Source organism: Pezoporus wallicus, unplaced genomic scaffold, assembly GCF_028554395.1.
Source record: "Pezoporus wallicus isolate ANWC-B61680 ecotype Strahan unplaced genomic scaffold, APGP_CSIRO_Pwel_v1 scaffold_7736, whole genome shotgun sequence".
NCBI classification, from domain to species: Eukaryota; Metazoa; Chordata; class Aves; order Psittaciformes; family Psittacidae; genus Pezoporus; species Pezoporus wallicus.
In genome coordinates, this window is record NW_026636574.1 from 870,087 (window position 1) to 890,912 (window position 20,826).

The window sequence follows — 20,826 nt, forward strand, 5'->3', positions numbered from 1 at the left end:
AGGATACACATACTTAAACCAGAGCTCAGGAGCAGGTATGCAGTCCTGGGAACCCTTTCAATAAAAGCAAAGCAGGGGGTTGTTTTTGTGGGTTTTTTTTTCTCTTTTTTTTTCATTCGTTGCAGGTACATACAGAGACTGGAATATGTAAAATTAAGTAGCACAAAAGACCATCACACAATTCTACCAATGAAGGTTGTAGCTAGAAAGTCATGAACATGGTCAACAGGCATGTCCACTTGAACCCCTTTCTTTAGAATAATTAAAAATAAAAGTTGCTTTTATTTTAAATAAAGCATTAATGTTACATTCAGACTTCACTGCGAGTACCACGCCGCAGGCCTCAGCGTTGTCAAGGTATTGCAAGAAGCACCAGCCCGATGGAAACACCGCACCCGCCAATGGCACCAGAATGCTGTTTGCAGCAGCCCCTCTCTTGGCTACAAGGCATGAGCAGGGGGCCCGCGGAGCCCGGTTTTGAGCCAAGCTCACCAGGGGATTGCGAATACTCGAGACAAATAGTCACTGCATCCCATCTAATGCTGCCCTACCTGGAGTCTCCTCCTCTACCTTCCAAGTGATTATTCAGGGTTTGCTGTGACACGATGTTCATGGTTCAAACAAAAACTTACGTAGCTCTTATTTACAGTTTTATTCTGGAACAATTGCTTCTGCGGGGAAAGAAAAGTAAAACTCACAAATCTGCAGAACACAAAGGGAAGGAGATGGCAGACGCTCCCATGCGCGCACTCACACCCGCGCACTCGCACACAAAATACTTTGGGGGGTTTTACACACATTAGTCTGGCTTAAGCGGATTTGAGTATTTTCTCCATCCCACCCACGACCCCTCCCAAAATATATATATAAAAAACCCTCGCCCCAATATACAAAGCATATGCACAATGGTGTTTGCAGTCACACTGAGCATGCTCCGGCGATGGACCCGCTCGCGGTGAGGGGGGCAGGCAGTCTAGAGAGTCAATCCCGATAGTGGTCGAGACACAAGAGTCAGCACGTGGCGAGAACTTGACTACACTTAAGAAACAGTTGTGGTTTGGTTTTAATAGAAAGAGTTCAATGAAAAGACATTCAAATGCCAGTCATCTACGGAGGTGGGAAGGCTAAAACAAGGGTACGCTTGATCTGGGGAGGTCTCGGAAGGACACTGTCGTCTTTCAGAGCTCTGATGCTCCTCAAGAGTACTTAAACCAAAAGTCACCTTGGACAGTAAAACAGAACAGTTAGTGTTGCTTACTATTGTCACGAGCAGAACTTGTATTTAAACCTCCCAAAACTGTAGGAAAATAGTCAAAGTTCAGGGAAAATTGTCTATTTGATCATATACATATAGAATATATAATTTCCACATATAGATGTGACCCACCCCCCCCAATCTAACATCTCCTATATGCCAGCAACTATTTTGTGACAGTGTCCCTTTAAACATCCATCTGCTTACATTTTCAGATCCTGCCTCCCCCAACAGATGAACATCCACTTCTCAACTATTAAACTCATGGATCAGTTTGTAGTCTTTAAGAACCATGTGTTCAACAATATGATCTGTTATAAAAATAAACACTTCACAAACAAATTACATAAAGCAAAGCACCAGTTTCTACAGCTCAAAAGCTTCCAGCATGTTACAGTTTACTTCCCTCCCTCCTTCACCTGGGTGCCTCAGTGTTTATTGTACCTTTGGGACCATCACCAGTGGAGGGGTAAAAAAAAAAAAAAAAAAAAAAGGGAAAGAAAAGGGAAAAAAAGAAAGGAATTCCAGCACATCTCCTGCCACTGCCCGGGAAGGCCATCGCCTGCTGCTGATGCTGCCCCGTGCTGCCACAGGAGCTGAGCACACTGAGCACCGAGCCCTGGCGGTGGTGAGCTTCCCGAGCAGAAGCCATCTAAGGTGTGCTGCTTCTCTCCCCACATGGCTCTTCTGCTTTGATGAAGCTAAAAGAGAACGAAAAGCTTCTTGGCTGCCCCATTTCCAAGTCTTGCTCTCCCCTACAATCCATTCCGAAACCCCATTTTGCTAGGCATATTTGGCATTCTCGTGCTGATCAAATAGGATGTGAAGCAAGTAATCCTTAGTATGAAATTCCAACCGGAATTGCCAGTGTTCAAGCCCTGTGGCCTTCTAAAAGCAGGACTACTGACATAGAGCTGCAAAACTGAACACAGTGGTGTAGATTCAGTAACAGAATGGACAAAAGGCTATACAATGGAAGTTAGTTCTGAACTACCATTTAAAGGCTAAGAGCAGGGCACTACTTAACTGAACTTTGGAATAAATCCATTCACCTCTCTGCAAAGGCTCCAAAACTACAGCTGTGGAACAGATGACAATCTTTCTCAAAGGCTTCTTCTGCGACTGAAACTTTCTGCTCCAGGAAGAACTCCTATTCCAGCACCTAAAGCAAGGCGTTTTTCACAGCTTTCCTTCAAGGAAACAGAATGCTTCACACAAGTGAAGTAAAAAGGACATTTAGAAATGGTAAGTGCCACTATTGAAAAATGCTGTGTGCTAAAAACAATAACTAAAAAGCATCAACCTTCACTGTTTTCTTCTACCGGTAAAAATGGAAACCACTGTTTCTAACAGAGGAGCCAAGAAACCATTTGGGCTTAACATAGTGTTTGCACGAAATGGTCAGATACAGGAAAAGGTACAAAACCCCAGCAGCAGGACAGGGTTGACATCGTGTTTGGGTTGTGACAAACTCCAAGAGAAGCATCAAGCAGCCTGTACCAGCCGTGAGGCGAACGGATGAGAAAGCAGAACAGGTTTGTTAGAGCAAGGGCTGAAACTGCCAGGCAGGAAAGAATCCAGTCCAAAACCTGAACTGAGAACAACAGGAACTCGTTTTTCACAGCCTTCACTTTAGTTACCTGTGTTAGCAAAAGAAGATCATACAGTGGAACTTACAAAAGACACTCTTCAGGAAATAATCCCTGGTCCGGCAGGTACAGAACCAACCGCTTGACCAGTCAGCTAGAGGTATTCTACAGTTAATAGCGAAAAAACTCCCTAAGAAGCCAATAGACAATACTTGAAATAGTCTGGACTGAAAGGGACCAACCCTGTGGCCCAGCCAGTCACTAAAGTGTATTCTATCCCCAGCTTTAATCCAACTGCTTTTGAAAACTTGGCCCTTTGTTTTCCCCGTATTACCCAAGAAGTGGAGGTAAGAGACTCTGCTCTCCCAGAAACCTGGCAGGGGGGAAGAGGGGTGGGAGAGGAGAGGGGATTACATTCGCTTCTTTATCAAGAGTTGATACTTCAGCTCCAGCCTTAAGCTGTTCTGCAAAATTAAACCACTTAAAAAAGATTTACAATGGAAACACCGATCATCTTTATTGTAACGGCAACAGTAGTTTCATTAAAGAATATTAGAGAACTTAATTTTTTATAAGCCAAGGTAAAGTAATTTACCAGCCTCAATAAAATCCATGGCTATGAATCACACAAGACAATCACTCGGCTGTTAGATTAATAGTCATTCCACATTTTAGGCTCCACACTGTGCTCATCAGCATCTCCAGGCTTCCTACGCCATTCAGCCCAACGTCCTTCCTGGTCATATTAGTGTCTCCCTCTACAATCCAGATAGGATTAAACACCTGGTAGCACGTGCACCAGCAATCCAACTGATTAGCTGCCTTATGTTAACCTTCAAGAGGCTGGTTACAAACTGTGTAGCTCTGTGACAAAAAGGAAGGATGCAAAGCTTCTCAGCTATAGATAACTGTGAGCGACACAGAGAAAGCACAAAGGGTTTCAAAAAGAGAAAAACAGCAGGTCCAGTTTTGAGTATTTCCACCAACAAACATGGCAGCAACCTCTGCATCGGGGTTTGAAACCCAGGGCTTGGGTACTTTAGAAAACAAGGATATGGCTGCTTGGATAAAAACACATTTAAATGCCACCACACACATCTCAAGTGTCTTGCATTTTGAGGGGGACATCCTGCTTTTTTATTAGGGAACAACAGAGCCCTACTACACTGCTTCCAAACTCCACTTCCTCCCAACTTCATCCTTTACCACTGTTCCCTAGTCAGCACTGCTCAGGCTTAGGGAGCAGAATGATGACCGACAGTCAGAAGCAGCCATGTCAATGTGAGAGCAAAGCCTCCCACACTGCAGGATGAAGACATGGAAGTGGGATCGTGGTGACGTGCACTACCACGGAAGTCTGCTGTCCAACACTGGAGCTGGAGAGGCTGAGCTCTGACTGCACAGCCTCCTGAGGCCAGATGGAAGGAGAGAAGAGAAACACTTCAGCGTGACTCATGGGATCCGAGACTGACCAGAGCATTACAGGAATCCTTTGCTTCACATTTAGGAAAGGACATCCCTCGCCCCAAAAGCTAAAGAATTTAGTTTTACACTACCCGTTGATTCTTTGTTTTGTTTCCTTGGGAAAACTTTAGAGACATTTGCCACAATCCCAAACTGGAAACCAGAGGTTTTCAAATGGTTTGCAATTTTTCTTCCCTTATCCTGCCCACCTATAGCCAACTGTGGAAGAATTAAGGGATGGGAGAAGCTTGTAGGTTGTCTATCTGGATTTGTAGAGAATAAACTGCAATTCTCCTATTGCAGAACAGTATTCTCTCCAGCAAACACAAAAGATCTCGCATTCTGATCAGAGGGTCTTTACTAAATAGAAGACAGTGGCCCATCTACAAGCCTCAGGATTGCTTTCCATGAAAAGCGTGCCTGAATCCAAGAAACACAGGTTTTCTTCCCTGTGTTTCCTCTTCCTCAACTGGAATTCCTACCAACTACATTGGTTTCTGAGAGTGCTTTTGTCTCACCAGAAGTCTGTTAAAGCATAGCTTCATTTTCCCCACAGATTCAAACCCAGAAGAATAGTCTGAAAGAACTCTTACCAGCACTGGGCAATCTATTCTAACAAGGATTTGTAAGTATGGTTTCCACGTATCAGTCTCAACCCTTATTGCTTCACAACTGCAGTTATCCCTTGAAAGAAAAATATATATATATATATATTCAAAGGTCTGTTAATTTTGTCTCCAATGGCTTTCCTGGGGGAGGGAGAACAGAATGGCCAACAGAGAACATTGACTTCAAAACAGGACTGTGTAAGGGTTTCCTCTTATTAAAAAAAGGATACACTGTATTAAAGAGCTGAAAGTAAAGACAGCATTCAAAGCCCATGAGTCAAGCCACAGCCAAAACCGTGTTCTACCCCTAAGTGTGTTTTCTTTTCCTTTTTCTTTTTTTTGTTGGGTTTTTTCTTTTTTTTCCTTTTTTTTTTTAAACAAAGATTTCCTCAACTGCCATTTAATCTTCCCCAGAGGGTGCTTCATCTTCAGAGCCCTCATCCCCTGACTTCTCTGGTGCAGGGCTGGCTGATTTTTTCTTTTCTGGGGGACTTTCAGGCTCTTCATCCTCTTCTTTAGGGGATGGGGTCTTTTCTTTTGTTGCCTTGGAAGCTGTGGGGCGGCCTGCCTTCCCTTTGCCTTTCACTGGGCTGGGGGTCACTGAAAGAAGAAAGAGCTTATAAAAGTTATGATCAGCAACAGAGGCAAAACTGTCACGTGGCTTCATACAACCAGGATTGAGCAACACATGGTGGTTTTACACTAAGCGTTAGAAAAGACCTTGAAGCTCATCCAGTCCAACCGTTCCCAGCACTGCCAAGGCCACCACTGACCCATGGCACCGAGGGCCTGGTCTCCACAGTGAACACTCACAGGGACGGACTGCAGCCCTGCCCTGGGCAGCCTGTTCCAATGCCTGAGCACCTTCTGGGGAAGGAATTGTTCCTCAGCTCCATCTAAACCTGCCCTGGTGCAGCTTGAGGCTGTTTCCACTGGTCCTGTCCCTTGCTCCTTGGGAGCAGAACCCAGCCACCTCCTGGATCCATCCTCCTGTCACATAGTTAGTAAAGCTGAACTGAAAAGTTAGCTAATGATATCAGAACTATTTGATTCCATGTCCTGATCAATCACCAGATATGACACCACAAGCACAAATTTTTTGGCTACAACAGGCTGAAATTCAGACTGCTGCTTCTCAATAAGGAAAATTTTGCTATCTATGCAGTTTTTCAACAAGACATAGATAACAATTCAAACTCTTAATTAAGAATGAAAGCCGCCACATTATTACATGGTGCCGCTTTAAATCATGGCCTGTTACATGAATTACATTGCCTACAAAAAACCTGGAGAGGGCTTTGGACAAGGGCCTGTAGGGACAGGCCAAGGGGAATGGCTTTAACCTGCCCGAGGGGAGACTGAGATGAGCTCTTAGGCAGAGGCTGTTCCCTGTGAGGGTGCTGAGGCGCTGGCACAGGGTGCCCAGAGAAGCTGTGGCTGTCCCATCCCCAGCAGTGTTTAATATGAATGCTCCTGATCTCAAGATTTCTACCAAGTCTTCTGGAGCAGAAAGAGGAACTACTAACCTCTAAAGCAAAGGGAAGAGTTTTCTTTGCATACACTCACCTGTAGCCTTTAGCCTGGGCTTCGGCATTTTCTTTTCTTTCCTCTCTGGTTTGGATTTCTTGGAGACCTTTTTGTTTTTCTTTTTTGAACTGCCATAGTCACTGTCATCATCATCTTCCATGAGGAAGTCTTCGTCGCTTCCTGAATCTGCTGGAAGCATAAAGAGATTTAAGGTTTTGTTGAGAAAAGAAAAGGGAGCAGAAGATACAGTTGAGGGATCTGCCAGTTCAACTGCAGAGACAGGAAACCAGGACTCTGTGACCTTAAGAGCTTCCACCTATGTGCTAAATGACACTGCAGACGACTTTACACTGCCAGGGATAAAGCACTAGTATAATGACACAGCGAGTGTTTTGAGGGCCTCTACAGATGCTCCATCTCCTTAATAAGGGTGAGAGAAGTGATCTTCTCAATGGCACTCTTAACTCCATTGCGAAGTCATTCGCACTCAGTATTTCAGATTTCATTACCAGCAGAATCCATCTCTTCTGAAACAAACTGTCCTTCCCTGATTAGATCAAGGATAAAATGTACTTTTTTGTCATCTGAAAGGAGCATGAATGCTTCAAAAGCAACTGGATAGCAGCAAAAAGCATGAAGAATTTCACAAGTGTTAAAGCTTGGTCTGTTGGACAGACATGCAGTGATAAGTTACTGAGAAGAACAACTTACATCTTCACTGTCACAGACAAAAAGCAAACCAGGTTCCTTCTGCTATCTGGCCAAACCCATAAACTTCTGTTTAACCATACCCATGTTACACTGATTTCAAACTTTTTACAATCCCATATTACTCACTCTCCTGGAACTGTGCTTCATCATCCTCTTGTTCTTCCTCCTCACTCCCCACATCATCCATAAGCATCTCTCGTTGTTTAGAGGCTGCTTTGGACGCTGCCTGTCGTTGCTGACGCACATTTTTGTGGTCTTCTTTTTCATCCTCACTGTCCTCTGCAGCAAAAGTCACCACGTTATAAGGAGACAGGGAACAGTGATCACCTTGAGGTAGCACAAGTGCAAGACACAGGCCAAGGCAGAATTAAGATGCTCACTGTTTTTTACCTGCAGGCCTTTTCCTGGATTTGGAGGCCGCCCTCTTGTTCTTTTCTGGTTTAGCCTTTTTTCCTTTTTTGCTTTTTTGAGAGCTCTCATAGTCACTGTCAGCTTTGCCATCATCTGCTCCTAAGTCATCATCTTCGCTGCCAAAATCTTCATCTGGAAGGAAAAGGTACAGCTATGAAGTTTCTTGTATCATTCTGAAACAGGGACAAGAACTAGAGGGAAGAGATTCACAGACGCCTATCTGCTGCATATTATAACACAAAACCAAGTTATCCCAAACCAGGATGGGAAATAACAGCAGCAAGAAGCAGCATCCAGCTTAAGTGTATTAGGAAAGTGCATGCTTCTCTAGGCAGAACAGTTTCTTTCCTATGCTAAACCCTACTCCTGTAACTCATACAAACTGCTCTTCACTTTGTAGATACACTATCTGCACAATGTAGTTAGTTACCTGCCGAATGTGAATCATCTTTCTTAGTCTTCACATCTTTTTCTTCTGAATCCTCACTGAAAATGAGAGAAAGACAGGGTTTGGCTGCTGTTTTAACTTTGGTTTCAGGCACTGACATATGGAAAACACCAATATGCAGAGAGCAAACTGATCTCCAGGCTGGGAACAGCCACTTGTCCTGGACATCATATGTTATACTTCAGAATTACTCAGCTGTGAATGGAGTGATCATGGTTGGAAAGGTAACGTTCAACCTTTGAATCACAGACAAACTTAAAGTGATCCAACCAGGAAATAATAAGGTTGAGATGAACCATGCACTTCACTCTTAACCCTACCAATAATACAGGTCTTGCATTTTACAGTTAGAAATTAAGTTTTATACAATGCATGGCTGAGCCTATGAATGGAATAAAGTTTTATACTGAATATTATAGTCATCACATTATGTCACTGCTTCCTTCGGACCCCTTCGTCCTCTATTGCTGTACAGCACTTGACTAGCACATATTTGGTTTACAATCTCTCAAATGATCTCATTTCTGAGGGAGTTTCACCACCCCTCACCAGAGGGCATCCCTATCAAGCAGGTACTCATGCTCTTATCCAAACCCCCATCATTAGTCATTCCCACTGGCCAGAGAGGGCTTTCCTTTTAGCATGTAAGAACATGCACTCCAATCAGGGAGCAAGCAAGTGTTCTAAGCAGGAGTGGCGAGGACTCTGGTAAGGGCCAATGATGTACAACATGTACAATAGATCAAACCTCTGCTGCTTTCTGATCTGGCAGTTGGAGCGGCCACACAACACTTCGAGATCTCATAGTTTAGGTAAGTTGTCCCACCACAGCCCCTCAGGCCTGGATGTTTTCTGTGTGGGTTTCAGTCCCTTAAAGATATAAGCTGGTTTTCCATGCAAGCCCTCTGTGAGTTTTGCAATACACACAGAACTGTTCTTACAGATTTAAAAAGCCCCAAAGCTAAAAGGACATCAAGGTCAGCTACTAAATTGCTTTGGGAGCTGCCCAGCCCAATCTCTTTACAGGTCATATCCATTAAATCCTTGATTTCAGATATTCCAGGCACTTGCCAGGGTGAAAAGTCTCTCCCACTCAGTTCACAACAGCAGGTGGACCATGGAAATATTCGCATGCCTACATTCATGGAACAGGAAGATGACGGGGAAGCCTCCTACGTGTAGAGCGCAACAGGATCAAGAGACACCTTGAGCTTACAGAGTATGAATAAACTCCATCCCTGAAGCTGGTGTCTCTCATGAGGGCAGTCAGTTGACTTGAGATGTTATGGCAATCATTTGCTGACCATAGTTACTGTAAACAGGAAGATACTTTCACTCTACAGGAAAGACTTCCACTTTTCAGTGGGACATCACTTAGAACAGAGTCCCTCCACACTGCTGGAGCAACTCAGTTATCCAAGCAGGTTACTCTGGTTATGAATTAGACAAAACTAGAAATGATAAAGAAATATAACAAATGGCCCCAGTTCCTAACTGCCACTGTACTGATGCATTTAATCTTTAACCAAAAGGGGGAATGGCTTTAAACTGAAAGAGGGGAGATTTAGATTAGATATTAGGCAGGAGTGGTGGTGATGGTAGTGAGGCACTGGCACAGGGTGCCCAGAGAAGCTGTGGTTGCCCCATCCCTGGCATTGTTCAAGGCCAGGTTGGACAGGGCTTAGACAAGCAGAAGGTGTCCCTGCCCATGGCAGGGGGTTGGAACTGGAGGATCTTTAAGGTCCCTTCAACCCAAACCATTCCATGATTCTTTGAATGCTCCAAGCACATGGAAAAAACATGTAAAACAGAATGCATCTCGCCACTGACTTACCTGGATAATTGGAACAGTTGCCAATTTCTGTAACTCTGATCATGTTCCTTCCCATTCCCACCATCTAGCTCTGGAAATTTCAATGACAAAGTACTAGTGACAAGTACTTTCCACATGATTTCTCTGTCTATTTGGATGAGAAAGAACCACCTCAATGTCCAAACTGATTATTCAAGCTATTCAAGCTTTGTGATTGAGAGCTCTGTGACTTACACTGCAGACCTTGAACCCCACTTATAATCACTCCTCTTAGGATTTACTGCTCCCCAGACACAGGATGAGGTTTGGAGCCATGTTTGTAGTGGAGGAAGCGCTGCTTTTACCTGTCCTCCTGAGAGTTCTTCCCAGATCTCCTCTTATTTTTAGCCTCCCGGGGAGACGAACGGATTTTCTTGGATGGGGGACCTGAATCTCTTCCATAATCTTCATCTGGATGGGACAGCACAAAATGGCTTTGAGTCAAACTCCTAGCTCCCAGCAAACTGACTTCTTCAGCTATCACTTAAACTGCCCATTTCATGCACATCAAAAAGAAGCCCTTAAAAACCCCAAACCAACACAATAACAAAACCACAAGGCTTCAAACAGAACTTTATAGAAGCAAAGTGCTGTCTTTAACCAGTGATTGACCTTTTCTTCCACTGGCAGCACAACCAATGCCCCACACAAACAAGTCCGACATAGGAAGATGAGCTACAGAAAGCCCCACAAGAGGACACAGTGTCTCATTTTACAGAAACAGAGTTGTTATCTAAACCTATTACAAGCTAACATCCCTACATATTTCTGCATGCTTTTAACAGCACTTTATTTACTGTGCTGTGATGGGAAAAAACACATGTCATTGTGGAGTAGTTTACACAGTAACTTTTTACAACTATTACACAATACCTTATACAATACGAGAACAGGACTGCAATGAAGAACTATGCACATTTGTCTTCATTATCAGCACAGCCTCACTGAGCAAACAGTAGCACTGTGAGTGTTTTCTAAGAGCACAAAACGTATTCCATATGGCTTCCAGCAACATTCCATTAATTCACAGGGACATAAAGACTGGGGCTTTGGAGATGCAACTCCCAAAAATGCCTCCTGACATTATGGGATTAACTGGCATCCCACTAAACTGGAAACATATTTTATGGGAGAAAAAGTGGCATCAGGGAGATGCTGCCCCAGAACATAACATAGACCAAGGAAGAAGATCATTGCTGCCAACAGCCTCAAGGCACTACAACAATACAAGCATTAAATAGTAAGATTTCTATCACCATTGTTTGCTTAATACAAAGCATATGAGGATCATTATATTTGCAAATACTTATTAACAGTTCAGGCTGTGAAGAGCAGAAAGTCCTTCAAATGTAAGTTAAAGATGTGACCAGAAGCAAAACAGTTGATACGCAAAGCAATAAATGAACTAGGCCCAAGATTACATTGGTAAGAAAAAAAGTCATTTACCAGCATCATCTGATTCCTGAAACTGGGAATAATCGACCACCTTCCTGTTCCTGTTCAAAAGTAAGGGGAAAAAAGAAGTTAGCAATTTGAGATGCAAAAGCTTTCTGCAAGTACCAAGAACGTGCCATATCCTTGCTTCCAGTGCAGGATTTGCAGCCTAAAAACACTCTAAGCAAACTCTCCTAAGCAAGCCACCTACACCTTTGAAGTCAGAGACAAACACTGAGTATATTCTAGCATTTTCCTAAGGAGCTGTTATAATAGACTGGATTATAGCCTCGGAGTTGAGAAGTGCTTTGTGACAAGTAGCACTCTCTTACGGCTCATGGCTGCAGTGAGGAAGAGCCATCTTAACCTGCACTACATGGCTCTTTCATCATTCACACTATGGAGCTGTCATTATGTATCACCACACTAGCGAAAGCCTATTCTAAAGCAGTGTTTCCACCCCAAGATTAAAGATGCACTTCAAGAAAGCATCAACCTGAACTTTAAGCCAGAGCTTCCCCTAAGACCCTGTGGCACAGCTGTGTTATTTAAGACCAGGATTCCAGGTGTAAAACAAGCACACAAATATCAGCATGAATTAGAGAAGCATTTCCATATTGCTTTCCAACCCCTTTGACTCAAAGCCAGTGGCAAAGCTGATTTTGCAGCAATCACCACCCATGCTCACCTCTACAGCCAGAAAAGTCAAGCAAGGGGCAGGACCTGGAGGACCACTGCACAGAGAAGGCAACACAAGCCCCCTCCAGCACATGGACCACAAAGCCCTTCCCCTCTCCTGCCCTGCCGAATTCCACACGCAAACTGGACTGCGCTTTGCAATTAACATCATGCATTGCTGCCGAGAGCATTGAGCCGAAAGATGTCTCAAAGGCCACTGTTGCCTTCTGGCTGTTGATCCATTTGAAATCAAGTGTGAGTTGGCCTCCTGTACAAGCACCTCTCCTCATGGCTTGCAGCAACAGGCATCAGAAGATGAAGCAGCACAACCTGCACAGAGCATCCCTAAAAACCTCCCCCAAAACTCCAAGCTCTCAACAAAGAAAGCCCCAACAAGCAAAGAGAAGGGAAGTAAAACCAGTCATTAGATTGCTACAGGCTGAACGGCATCCAAGCTGCAAAGTGCGCGCAAGTGGAACAAAGTACAAGAGCAACATGCTCCCGAGCATTGCTCGCTCACAGCCCCAGCACAGGAAGACACCAGTTCAAGAACACAGCCACTGGCAAAGCCTGTTACAGTGCACTGTCCAGGAACTCCAATTCCTATTCCAACAGGCAGCCTTCCTGAAGACTGCCTCCTGATGTGCCTCCCACGTGAAAGCACTGATTTTATTCTAGTAAGCATGTGAAGAGCAATGAAGTTACTAAATAAGATGTTCAATCACTTCTCTAACATGCAAGATGGAAGTTGTAATCTTGCCACCTTGTCGTAACTTGGTCACACACAGCTGTATCTTCCTTTTTTCAGTCAGAGACCCAGATTAAATCAGGCCCTGAAAACACAGCACAGACAACAGAACTTCAGTGAAAAACACTGTCCCTATGGAAAACATCCTTCCCCTTTCTAAACTCTGTACCCTGCGTTCAGCTGGACAGTAAATCCTGCCAGGCTCTCACTACCTGCTGAACAGGAGCAGCGATACTGGTATTAAAAACCCATCACTATGGCAGAAGGAAACTAGAGAAAAGGCAGGTTGTCTTGCTTGATCTGATTTTGCAGGGCAAGGAGAAGAGCAGAGGAAAAGGAATAACCTACAGTGAGATTCCTGCAGACAGAAACGTGCAGGTCTTCCCAACAGAGCTGGAGAAGCTCCCAAGGGCAGAACCAGCAAACAAGCTGCTCCTGCCTCTGCCATTCTCCTCTCTCTATACTCATCACTCACCCCATGGAGATCAACTTATGCTTGGCTGTAGACCTGTCAACAGCACTGATGTGCAATGCTTAGTAACTACAAGCTTGCAGAGAGAGACTGCATCCTTTATTATGCCAAGGTGATAAAAACAGAGTAGATAAGTACACTAGGGCTTAGAGCCAGAGAAAAAGTAGTGCTGGTTTAGTCAAAAACTAGAAGCTGTTAAGGCAAGCAACCAGATATAAACCATTTCTTACAACCAGGCAATAAACCATTTCTTACATTCAGTTAGACTGAGCATAAGACAATCTTGTAGGCATCTGGGATGGATACTGTTCAAGCTGGTTTCAAATACACACTGAAACTTTAACGTAACTCACTTGCCATTCAGCTTAACATTTACAGTGTGCATGTGAAAAGGAACTGGGGGAGAAAAGGTAGAGAGAGAAGTTGCCATAGTGTGAGTTTATTTAACAGCAGTCAGTCCAGTACTGCTGGAATAAAGAGGAACTCTTCTAGCAAGTCCTCAGCACTTACTGAGCAAAGTAATGCTCAAGTCATTTACTAAGAACTCAGAAATACCCAATGGTTCTTATAACCCATACTCAATGCCCACCAAGCCGAGTAAGGATTGTATAGGAATACCCCATCTTCAGCTAGTAAATCCCCTAACTCCTCAGCCTTTGGAAGTCAATATGTCAGATTACCACCATTCAGGGAGTTTCTGGCTTTGTAAAGGGAATGCTCAGCTCCCCAGGTATTTCCACAGGCATTAAAACCCACAGATCAAGCCCCAGTTTAAACAAAATAACACATCAGCTCCTGAAAAGCAATGCTGGGAGTCTTCAAAAAGCTGGTGACCCATCTCATCAAGCACTGAAGAGCAATGGTTAGGACAAATAAATGACAGAATAAATGGTTACTGATGGGGTTTTTGGTTTGAACTCCAGCATTTAACCACTATCACCATCAAACCAAGCACTGTGAGGAACATCAGGGCCCTTCCCTCAGTGCAGGTCAAAGTGTTCACTTCCAAGTTCCCTTTCCCACCTGGTAAAGATGTCCCACTGTGAGGGCAGCATCTTGTCAATAAGTATTGCCATTAAAAGCATCCCTCTGGTGCCTCTTTTACCCACAGATAAGGTAGCCAGGAGAAGTTTTTCCCACATACTTTTAAAGCTGTGCAAAACAAACACCCAGCGCTGGATTTAAGCCTTAAACGAACATTCACTTACAGGGACACAGCAGAAGCTGAAACATCGAAGCCCAGTGACAGTTCTGTACCTAAAGCACATCGCTATGGTGTTAGATGGTCAAAACCAGCACAACTGTACTCAGACAAGACTGGAGGAGAGGTTCCCAATTACAGAGGTCATTGTTTGGGGCTGGACTTGGGGTAATTCCAAATGCTCTAAGACTAAGCACTGTTCATGGCATCTGTAGGAATTTTTAGGGATACACATGACTTGGAACTCCGTAAAGCAATTAAACGATTTATGCAGCAACAGTTTTGGGGCCATCCTCCATTTGAGCCTAACTGCAATTACTAAATACAATACAATACAGAAATGGCCTGATGCAGCGCAGAGGGAGGAAAACCACAAGCCCCAAAACACCCCCTTCCAAATCAATTCTGCAACCTGTGCTGTTCCTGGTATTTCAATTCCTATTGCACCTTTGCCTTGCTCTGTTTCTCTTCAGGCTGAACGTTTTCAGAGCAAGGATCAGATCTTTTTGCTCATCTGGAAAGCATCCATAGATTATCTCTGGACACGATCACACATTATTCCTTAAATTAAATCCCCAAGGAAGAGCTGCTTTCCCTCCTACTCCACGCAAGAAATCACAATATTTATACTTTACATTGTCCAGGTACAATTCATATTTAGAGAAATACGGCTTTTCCTGCAAGCAAAATGTCAAAGGTTCCCCTTCCCCTGTGGTGCCAACAGAAGGCTGGGATTCAAGTGTTACTAATACAGAAAAATTAAGTGCCTTGAAGCACTGAGATGGATCAATTCATAACTGGCTTTAATCTTAAAATGAACAAACAAAAACCCCTGTGACTCCTCTACTCGCCCAATGCCTGCAGGGAAGGAATTACCAGCGAGTGAAAGCGGCCAGCAAGGAAAAGCAGAAGCGAAGGCCAGCCAATGGAGAGTCAAAATTCTTCCTTGAAACACATTAATTGATGTTCTTTATAAAAACAGTGCCTCAAAATTGGGTACTTCAGTTGTATGAAGGAACAGGAAGGGATGGCACGATGCAGCCACCCGCTCCAAACGCTCTCTGCAGTGCTTGAGTGGAGGCAGCCACATGAAGCAGAGGTTCAGTGACTGGAGCTTCCTTTCCTTTCCACTCCTTGCCATTTGCCAACAATAGGGCAGATACCATCACTACCCACCCAGGAGCAGGTTAATTGTGTAGAAAGCACTTGGGTCCAAGGGCCAGGCAAATGAAGCCTGTAAATACCAGGACTTCACTACCACTTTAAAGGAACCAGAGTATTAAGGCAATATTCTACCAACAAGTGGAGGAGAAACAAGGACACGGGCTAGATTTTACGAAATTCCTTGTTTTAAACACATGCAGATCCACCAGAAACTGGTAAACATAATAAATTAATTCTAAGCCCACTGAACACAGGAAAACTTCTCCAACACTCAGTATTATTCTGATGAGAAACCCTTCCCCAGACTTCCATGTTAGCAATAAGCCAACACATCCAGACAACACCTCAAAGCCAACAACTGGAGGAGTTTCTGATTTAAACCCATGAAGGGAGCAATCCAGTCACTCCCTAGCACGGCAGCAGCCTGCACCAGCCACTGAGGAGTGACATTTTTCCCCCGGGAGGGCTATTTAACACAGCTGCATAGTAGATTGCCAGACCTGCTCCTCACACGTGCCAAAGGGTTTGCTGCTGCTAGCAGCCTGGACTTTAGCACCTCATTTTCCTGCCTGTCAGCAGGGGTGACCCAAGTCAGCTCTTTCACAACGCTGCAGGGCCGGGCACATTTCTATTCATCGATTATTTTTGTCTCCAAATGGTGGCTCAGACAGTTACTGAACAGCAGAAAGCTTGGGAGCTACTTGGGGAGACACAACACCTCCCTTACCTGTAGCGAGCCTCCCGGGCTGGCAAGTTAATCACCAGCAGAACAGGCACTGAAGTTTCACCCTGAGCAGCAAAGTCACATTACCTCTATTTCAGAGCACAGGCACTATCATTCAAGATCAGACCACCAGTCCATCTTGGCCACCATCCTGCCTTGCAAAGGCCAAAGCCTGATGCTGCAGAGCAGGGAGTACCCACTCCTATTAACCCACCTTTTGGACCCAAGACAATTCCCTAAGGCTGGAACTTGAGCTTTACCTGCCCTTACCTTTGCATGCAGGAACACATACTACTGGGGCAAAAAAAAAAAGCTATGAAAAAACCAAGGGTTTCCCTAACCACTGTGCCCAACTCCCCCACTTAGCACAGTCCTAGCTTCCAGTTATTTAGCTCCTGTGTGCTAGAAACATTACTTAACTACAAAGGCCACCACCTATAAACATACATGTGTAACTTTTTACAGCCATACTTAATTTCATATCAATTATTCCACAGGACACCCAGGATCCACAGACCAGGCTGCTCACTGGGAATCAAAGCACAACCAGTTACTTAAAGTACCCTGAGAATGAAAGCATTTCAGAGCATTCAAACAATACCTGATGAAACCTCTTACTTTCGCTATAAAGACAATTCGAATCTCAAGTCCGCTCTGTGAGCACTTTCCAGTTCCCTCTGCCCGCCTCAGGTACATGCCCTGGGATTTCAAAGTTACCCCGATCCAACCCCGTGGCTCAGGTTACCCTGCAGCCCCGCAGCTCCGGGTGCAACCAAAGCCACAACCACCGGGACCTACCTCCCCTGCGGCTGACAGCACAGCCCGCTACGTAAACGCCCCACGGGTTCCTCCTTCCACGGGCTAAACCCAGCGCTCTCAGGGGTGAAGGGGGAAACACCCGTAGGAAACGGACCCGGGGACCGCTCTTAGCGACCAGGCGAGAGGAAAGGGGCGTGCGCTGAGCGCGGCTCCCACCAGAGGGGGCGGCTCCTCCCAACTCCTCCCCTAAACGTGGTTTAACTCCGTGCACAGCCCCTGGGCCCAGACCCTGCCCGGGCCCGGCGCCGTGCCTGCGGGTCCCCTCCCCCTGCGGCGTGCTCCGCTTCCCCCCGCGCGGGGAGCGGGCCGCGGGGGCTGCGGCACCGGGGATGCGCTCTTCCCGTTACAAAACGCTGCGCGCAGCCTCTCCCCGGGCCTGCAGCGCACCGGCCCCTCGGTGAGGCGGCGAACCAGGCCGGGCCGCTCGGAGAGAGCGATCAGTGCACCGGGTGGCGGGGAACGTGTGACCGCAGGGAGGAACAGAGGGGACACGGGCCCGGGACTGCACCCGCGCGGCCTCCCTGCCCCTCACCCCGCCCCTCCGCGGCTCGCCCGGGCCTCAGGCTGCCCCTTCCCCAGGCACGGCCTGCGGCGAGGCCTGCGGCAGGGCGGGCGGGAGGGCCTGCAGCGCCGGGGGCCGGGCCCGGGCAGGGAGGGAGGGAGCAGGGAAGGAGGGAGGGAGGGAGGGAGGCAGCGCTGGCGCCGCGGGTGGGAGGAGAGGCGGGAGCGGGGCCTCCGCGCCCCGCCAAGGACTCACCTGACAGGCCTGGACATTTTCCCCGGCGGTTCGGGCCCGGCGCGGGCAGCCGCTCCGGGCAGACCCGGCCTGGTTGTGCCCGCCCCGCTCCGCCTTGTCCCCGGGGCGCCGGCGGGGCCGCAGCCGCAGCTTCGCCGCGCGGGGCCTGGCGCGGTTTTGGAGGGAAGCCGCGGGGAAGCGGGCGCCGGGGCCCGGCTGCCTGAGGCCGGGCCTGCCCCGGGGGGCCGCCGTGCCTAGCGCGGGTTAGGCAGGGCGGTTAGTGCCGAGGGGCGGCCCTTTGTCATGCAGGAGGGCCGCCATTGAGGGACGCGCTCCCGGAGCGCCGCCGCGGGGCATACAGGAACGGGGGAAGCAGGGAGCTGAGAGGAACGGGGTCACCGAGCGGGGCCCGGTGAATCCATGGAACGGTTTGGGTGGAAGGGGCCCCAAAGCTCCTCCAGCTCCAACCCCAACCCGTTCCACTGGAGCAGCTTGCTCCAAGCCCTGCGTCCAGCCCGGCCTTGAGCACTGCCAGGGATGGGGCAGCCACAGCTTCTCTGGGCACCCTGTGCCAGCGCCTCAGCACCCTCACAGGGAAGAGCTTCTGCCTAAGAGCTCAGCTCAGTCTCCCCTCTGGCAGGTTAAAGCCATTCCCCTTGGCCTGTCCCTGCAGGCCCCTATCAAGTCAAGTCGTGTGGTGGAATCTCCAATAAATCTACAGATTTCTTTATTTTATAGCACATCACTTCCCTGTTTCACGGATCCGCTGGGCAATCCTTTTCTTCTGAGGAAACACAGACCATCGGCTTCACCAGGCGGTGACTTCATTCCCAGCACCAATTTCATCACTTTTCCCCACAGACACAAAGACCATGATGACTTCTCCCAGGTCCAGCAAAGGTTTTGTGTTCTTTAAATTCCCTGAACCCCCAAATTACTCCTTTTGTTTAGAACAGGAGCTGCACTGGCCGTGGAAAACTAGAACTTATTCCACAGTCCATGAAAATGGCAGCTTCTGCCATTGCAAGTTAGCTTTGCTTTGCCTTTAGAGAGGCTCACTCATCTGCTTCATTAAAAACTACCTAAACCCATGTTTTTAAGACACCAGATTACCTGACAGTACAACTATGGCCAGCTTTTTACCTCATTATAGGAGTAATTGGGGTTCATTTAATGCCCTGCTTGAGCTTAACTTGCCTCCATTGGAATTGCTGCCATTTTCCTGTTCACTTCAGATGCACTCTGTCCTTGGTGCAGTCAATGTTAGGGACAAAGCGACCAGGAAAGAAAGGGGAGCACTCAGAGCAACTGCCTGCAGAGCCAGCCCCAAACCACGCTGAGCCCTAAGCAAGGTGCATTACCAACAACCACATCAAGGACTCCTCTTCCTCCTCCTCGGCGCGGGCTCCATTTGATTAAAAGCCACGAGGCCCGAGTCAGGGATGAGCTCTGCAAGCTGACGTCCTGCCTGCAGGTCAGTAAGAACGGGGGACTGGAGAAAGGGATTTCAGTGGCAAGGATCTGCTTTGCTTTGCTGGCAACACGGAGCCATTCACGCGTTGTGTTTTGTACATACCCTGGTTCTAGGCTGAACTTGTGAACCCAGTTGTTTGGACTGCGGAGACAGGAAAGCACCACCACCACCACCGTAAGCAACATCAAGCTTTTATTTCAGCCCCCTGCAATGCTGCATCAGTGACTGAGATGGAGAAAACCTCTTTATAATCAACATGGTAATATGCAACGTTACAGTAATCAGAACCCTGTCTCTACAATACTTCTGTGCAACAGCAAGTGGTTTAACCAAACAAAACAAGGCAAAGTTTTACTATTATTGGCTTATTTCTGAACTGCAGTCTGCCCTCACGCTTTCCCATTCAATTACAGTAAAAATTCCCAGCTCTGTGGCCCCCCAGGGTGCTGTCATCAATGTATAAAATACACCCTTACACTTCATGTGGTTTGGAGTCCCACGACCACAAATGAAAGTTACAGGCATGAGAAACACCACGTGGAAGAGAAGGAAATAGGTGCAGTTGGCTCAGAGTCACCCAGCGAGTATGAAGTCAAAGCAGGCACAGCAGAAGGGGAGCCCGAGTGCACTTCCATTCCTGCTGCAGTGAGCACATTGATCAGAATCGAGCTGAGGCTTTTCTGCTTCATATTTGAAAGCATCAAGTTTTTCTCCATCTGCACGAGCGAGGCTCCCCTTGGGTTAAAATCCTGCTAGAAATGGCTTTGCTCCAAAGTGGTTTTTCCCTTTGAGGTGTTTGAAAAGCCAGAATTATCTCCACTAGGACAAGCTGGGCACAACCCATCTCAGTGTTCTCCCCACACGGCCTGCCCCAGCAAGGAGCGCTTCTAAACCCCTCTGTTTCACAGCACTGAGTCAAAGCGGGGTTGGGGTGGGTTGCCTTTTTAAGCACCTTATGAGCTCTGAGAACACACACGTGCACAGTCAGATCCTTTTCCTGTCTGGTTGGGTTATGCCCATCTCAAGCAACGGCTCTTTCCGTTGTGCACGCTTGTTCTCTGACACTTGGCTGCTGTGTCTGTTGAGATGTGAACAAGCAGCAACCAGTGTGGGAGGAAAACCAAGGCCAAGGCACACACTGGTACCCACCAGGCTGAGCAGAAATCATGTATCATAGAGGAAAACCTTCAAAGAGCTTTCTTTGGCTTTCTGCTTGCTTTTGAGAGGCACTTAGAAGAAATCCAGGTGAGAAGGTCCAGACCCCAAAGAGGCGCTGGCACATCCCACACCAACATGCCAAAGGTATAAAGGCACTTTCCTACAGGACACAGGGCTGAGCAGCTGGATCATGGAGACAGGAATTAGGAACCTTCAGTGCCAAGCTGACCTCAGGGACTGGGTCCTGGGCAGAGATTCCCACTGTGGGCCTCAGTTTCCCCACTCTAAGGGCAGCTCTAACACTTGGTCTTTTTGCTGAAACACTTTAGAGGTGTATAGAGAGAAAGCAATAA

The 20,826-nt window shown here is 46.8% G+C and overlaps 1 protein-coding gene across 2 annotated transcripts; it reads right to left on the reverse strand.

Moving 5' to 3' along the window:
* Positions 1-1,048: 1,048 nt before the first annotated feature.
* NUCKS1 (nuclear casein kinase and cyclin dependent kinase substrate 1) lies at positions 1,049-17,916 on the reverse strand. 2 transcript variants are annotated; one of them, XM_057400673.1, is made up of 8 exons: positions 17,863-17,916; positions 11,312-11,361; positions 10,171-10,276; positions 7,996-8,051; positions 7,545-7,697; positions 7,281-7,433; positions 6,483-6,629; positions 1,049-5,516 (listed from the first exon to the last, which is right to left on the reverse strand). In XM_057400673.1, exons 1-8 carry the CDS (start codon positions 17,877-17,879, stop codon positions 5,317-5,319), a joined length of 882 nt encoding a protein of 293 aa, XP_057256656.1. In that variant the 5' UTR covers positions 17,880-17,916; the 3' UTR covers positions 1,049-5,316. The 2 variants fall into 2 exon arrangements, with proteins under 2 accessions (XP_057256656.1, XP_057256655.1); XM_057400672.1 differs by having other exon boundaries at positions 6,483-6,632.
* Positions 17,917-20,826: the final 2,910 nt, after the last annotated feature.

Coding starts and splice junctions, on each gene's coding strand:
- NUCKS1 (XM_057400672.1), bottom strand. Junction 8,052..10,170: donor AAGAACTCTCAGGAGGACAG/GTAAAAGCAGCG, acceptor TCTCATTTTCAG/TGAGGATTCAGAAGAAAAAG. Junction 5,517..6,482: donor GCCCAGGCTAAAGGCTACAG/GTGAGTGTATGC, acceptor TTCTTCTTTCAG/TGACCCCCAGCCCAGTGAAA.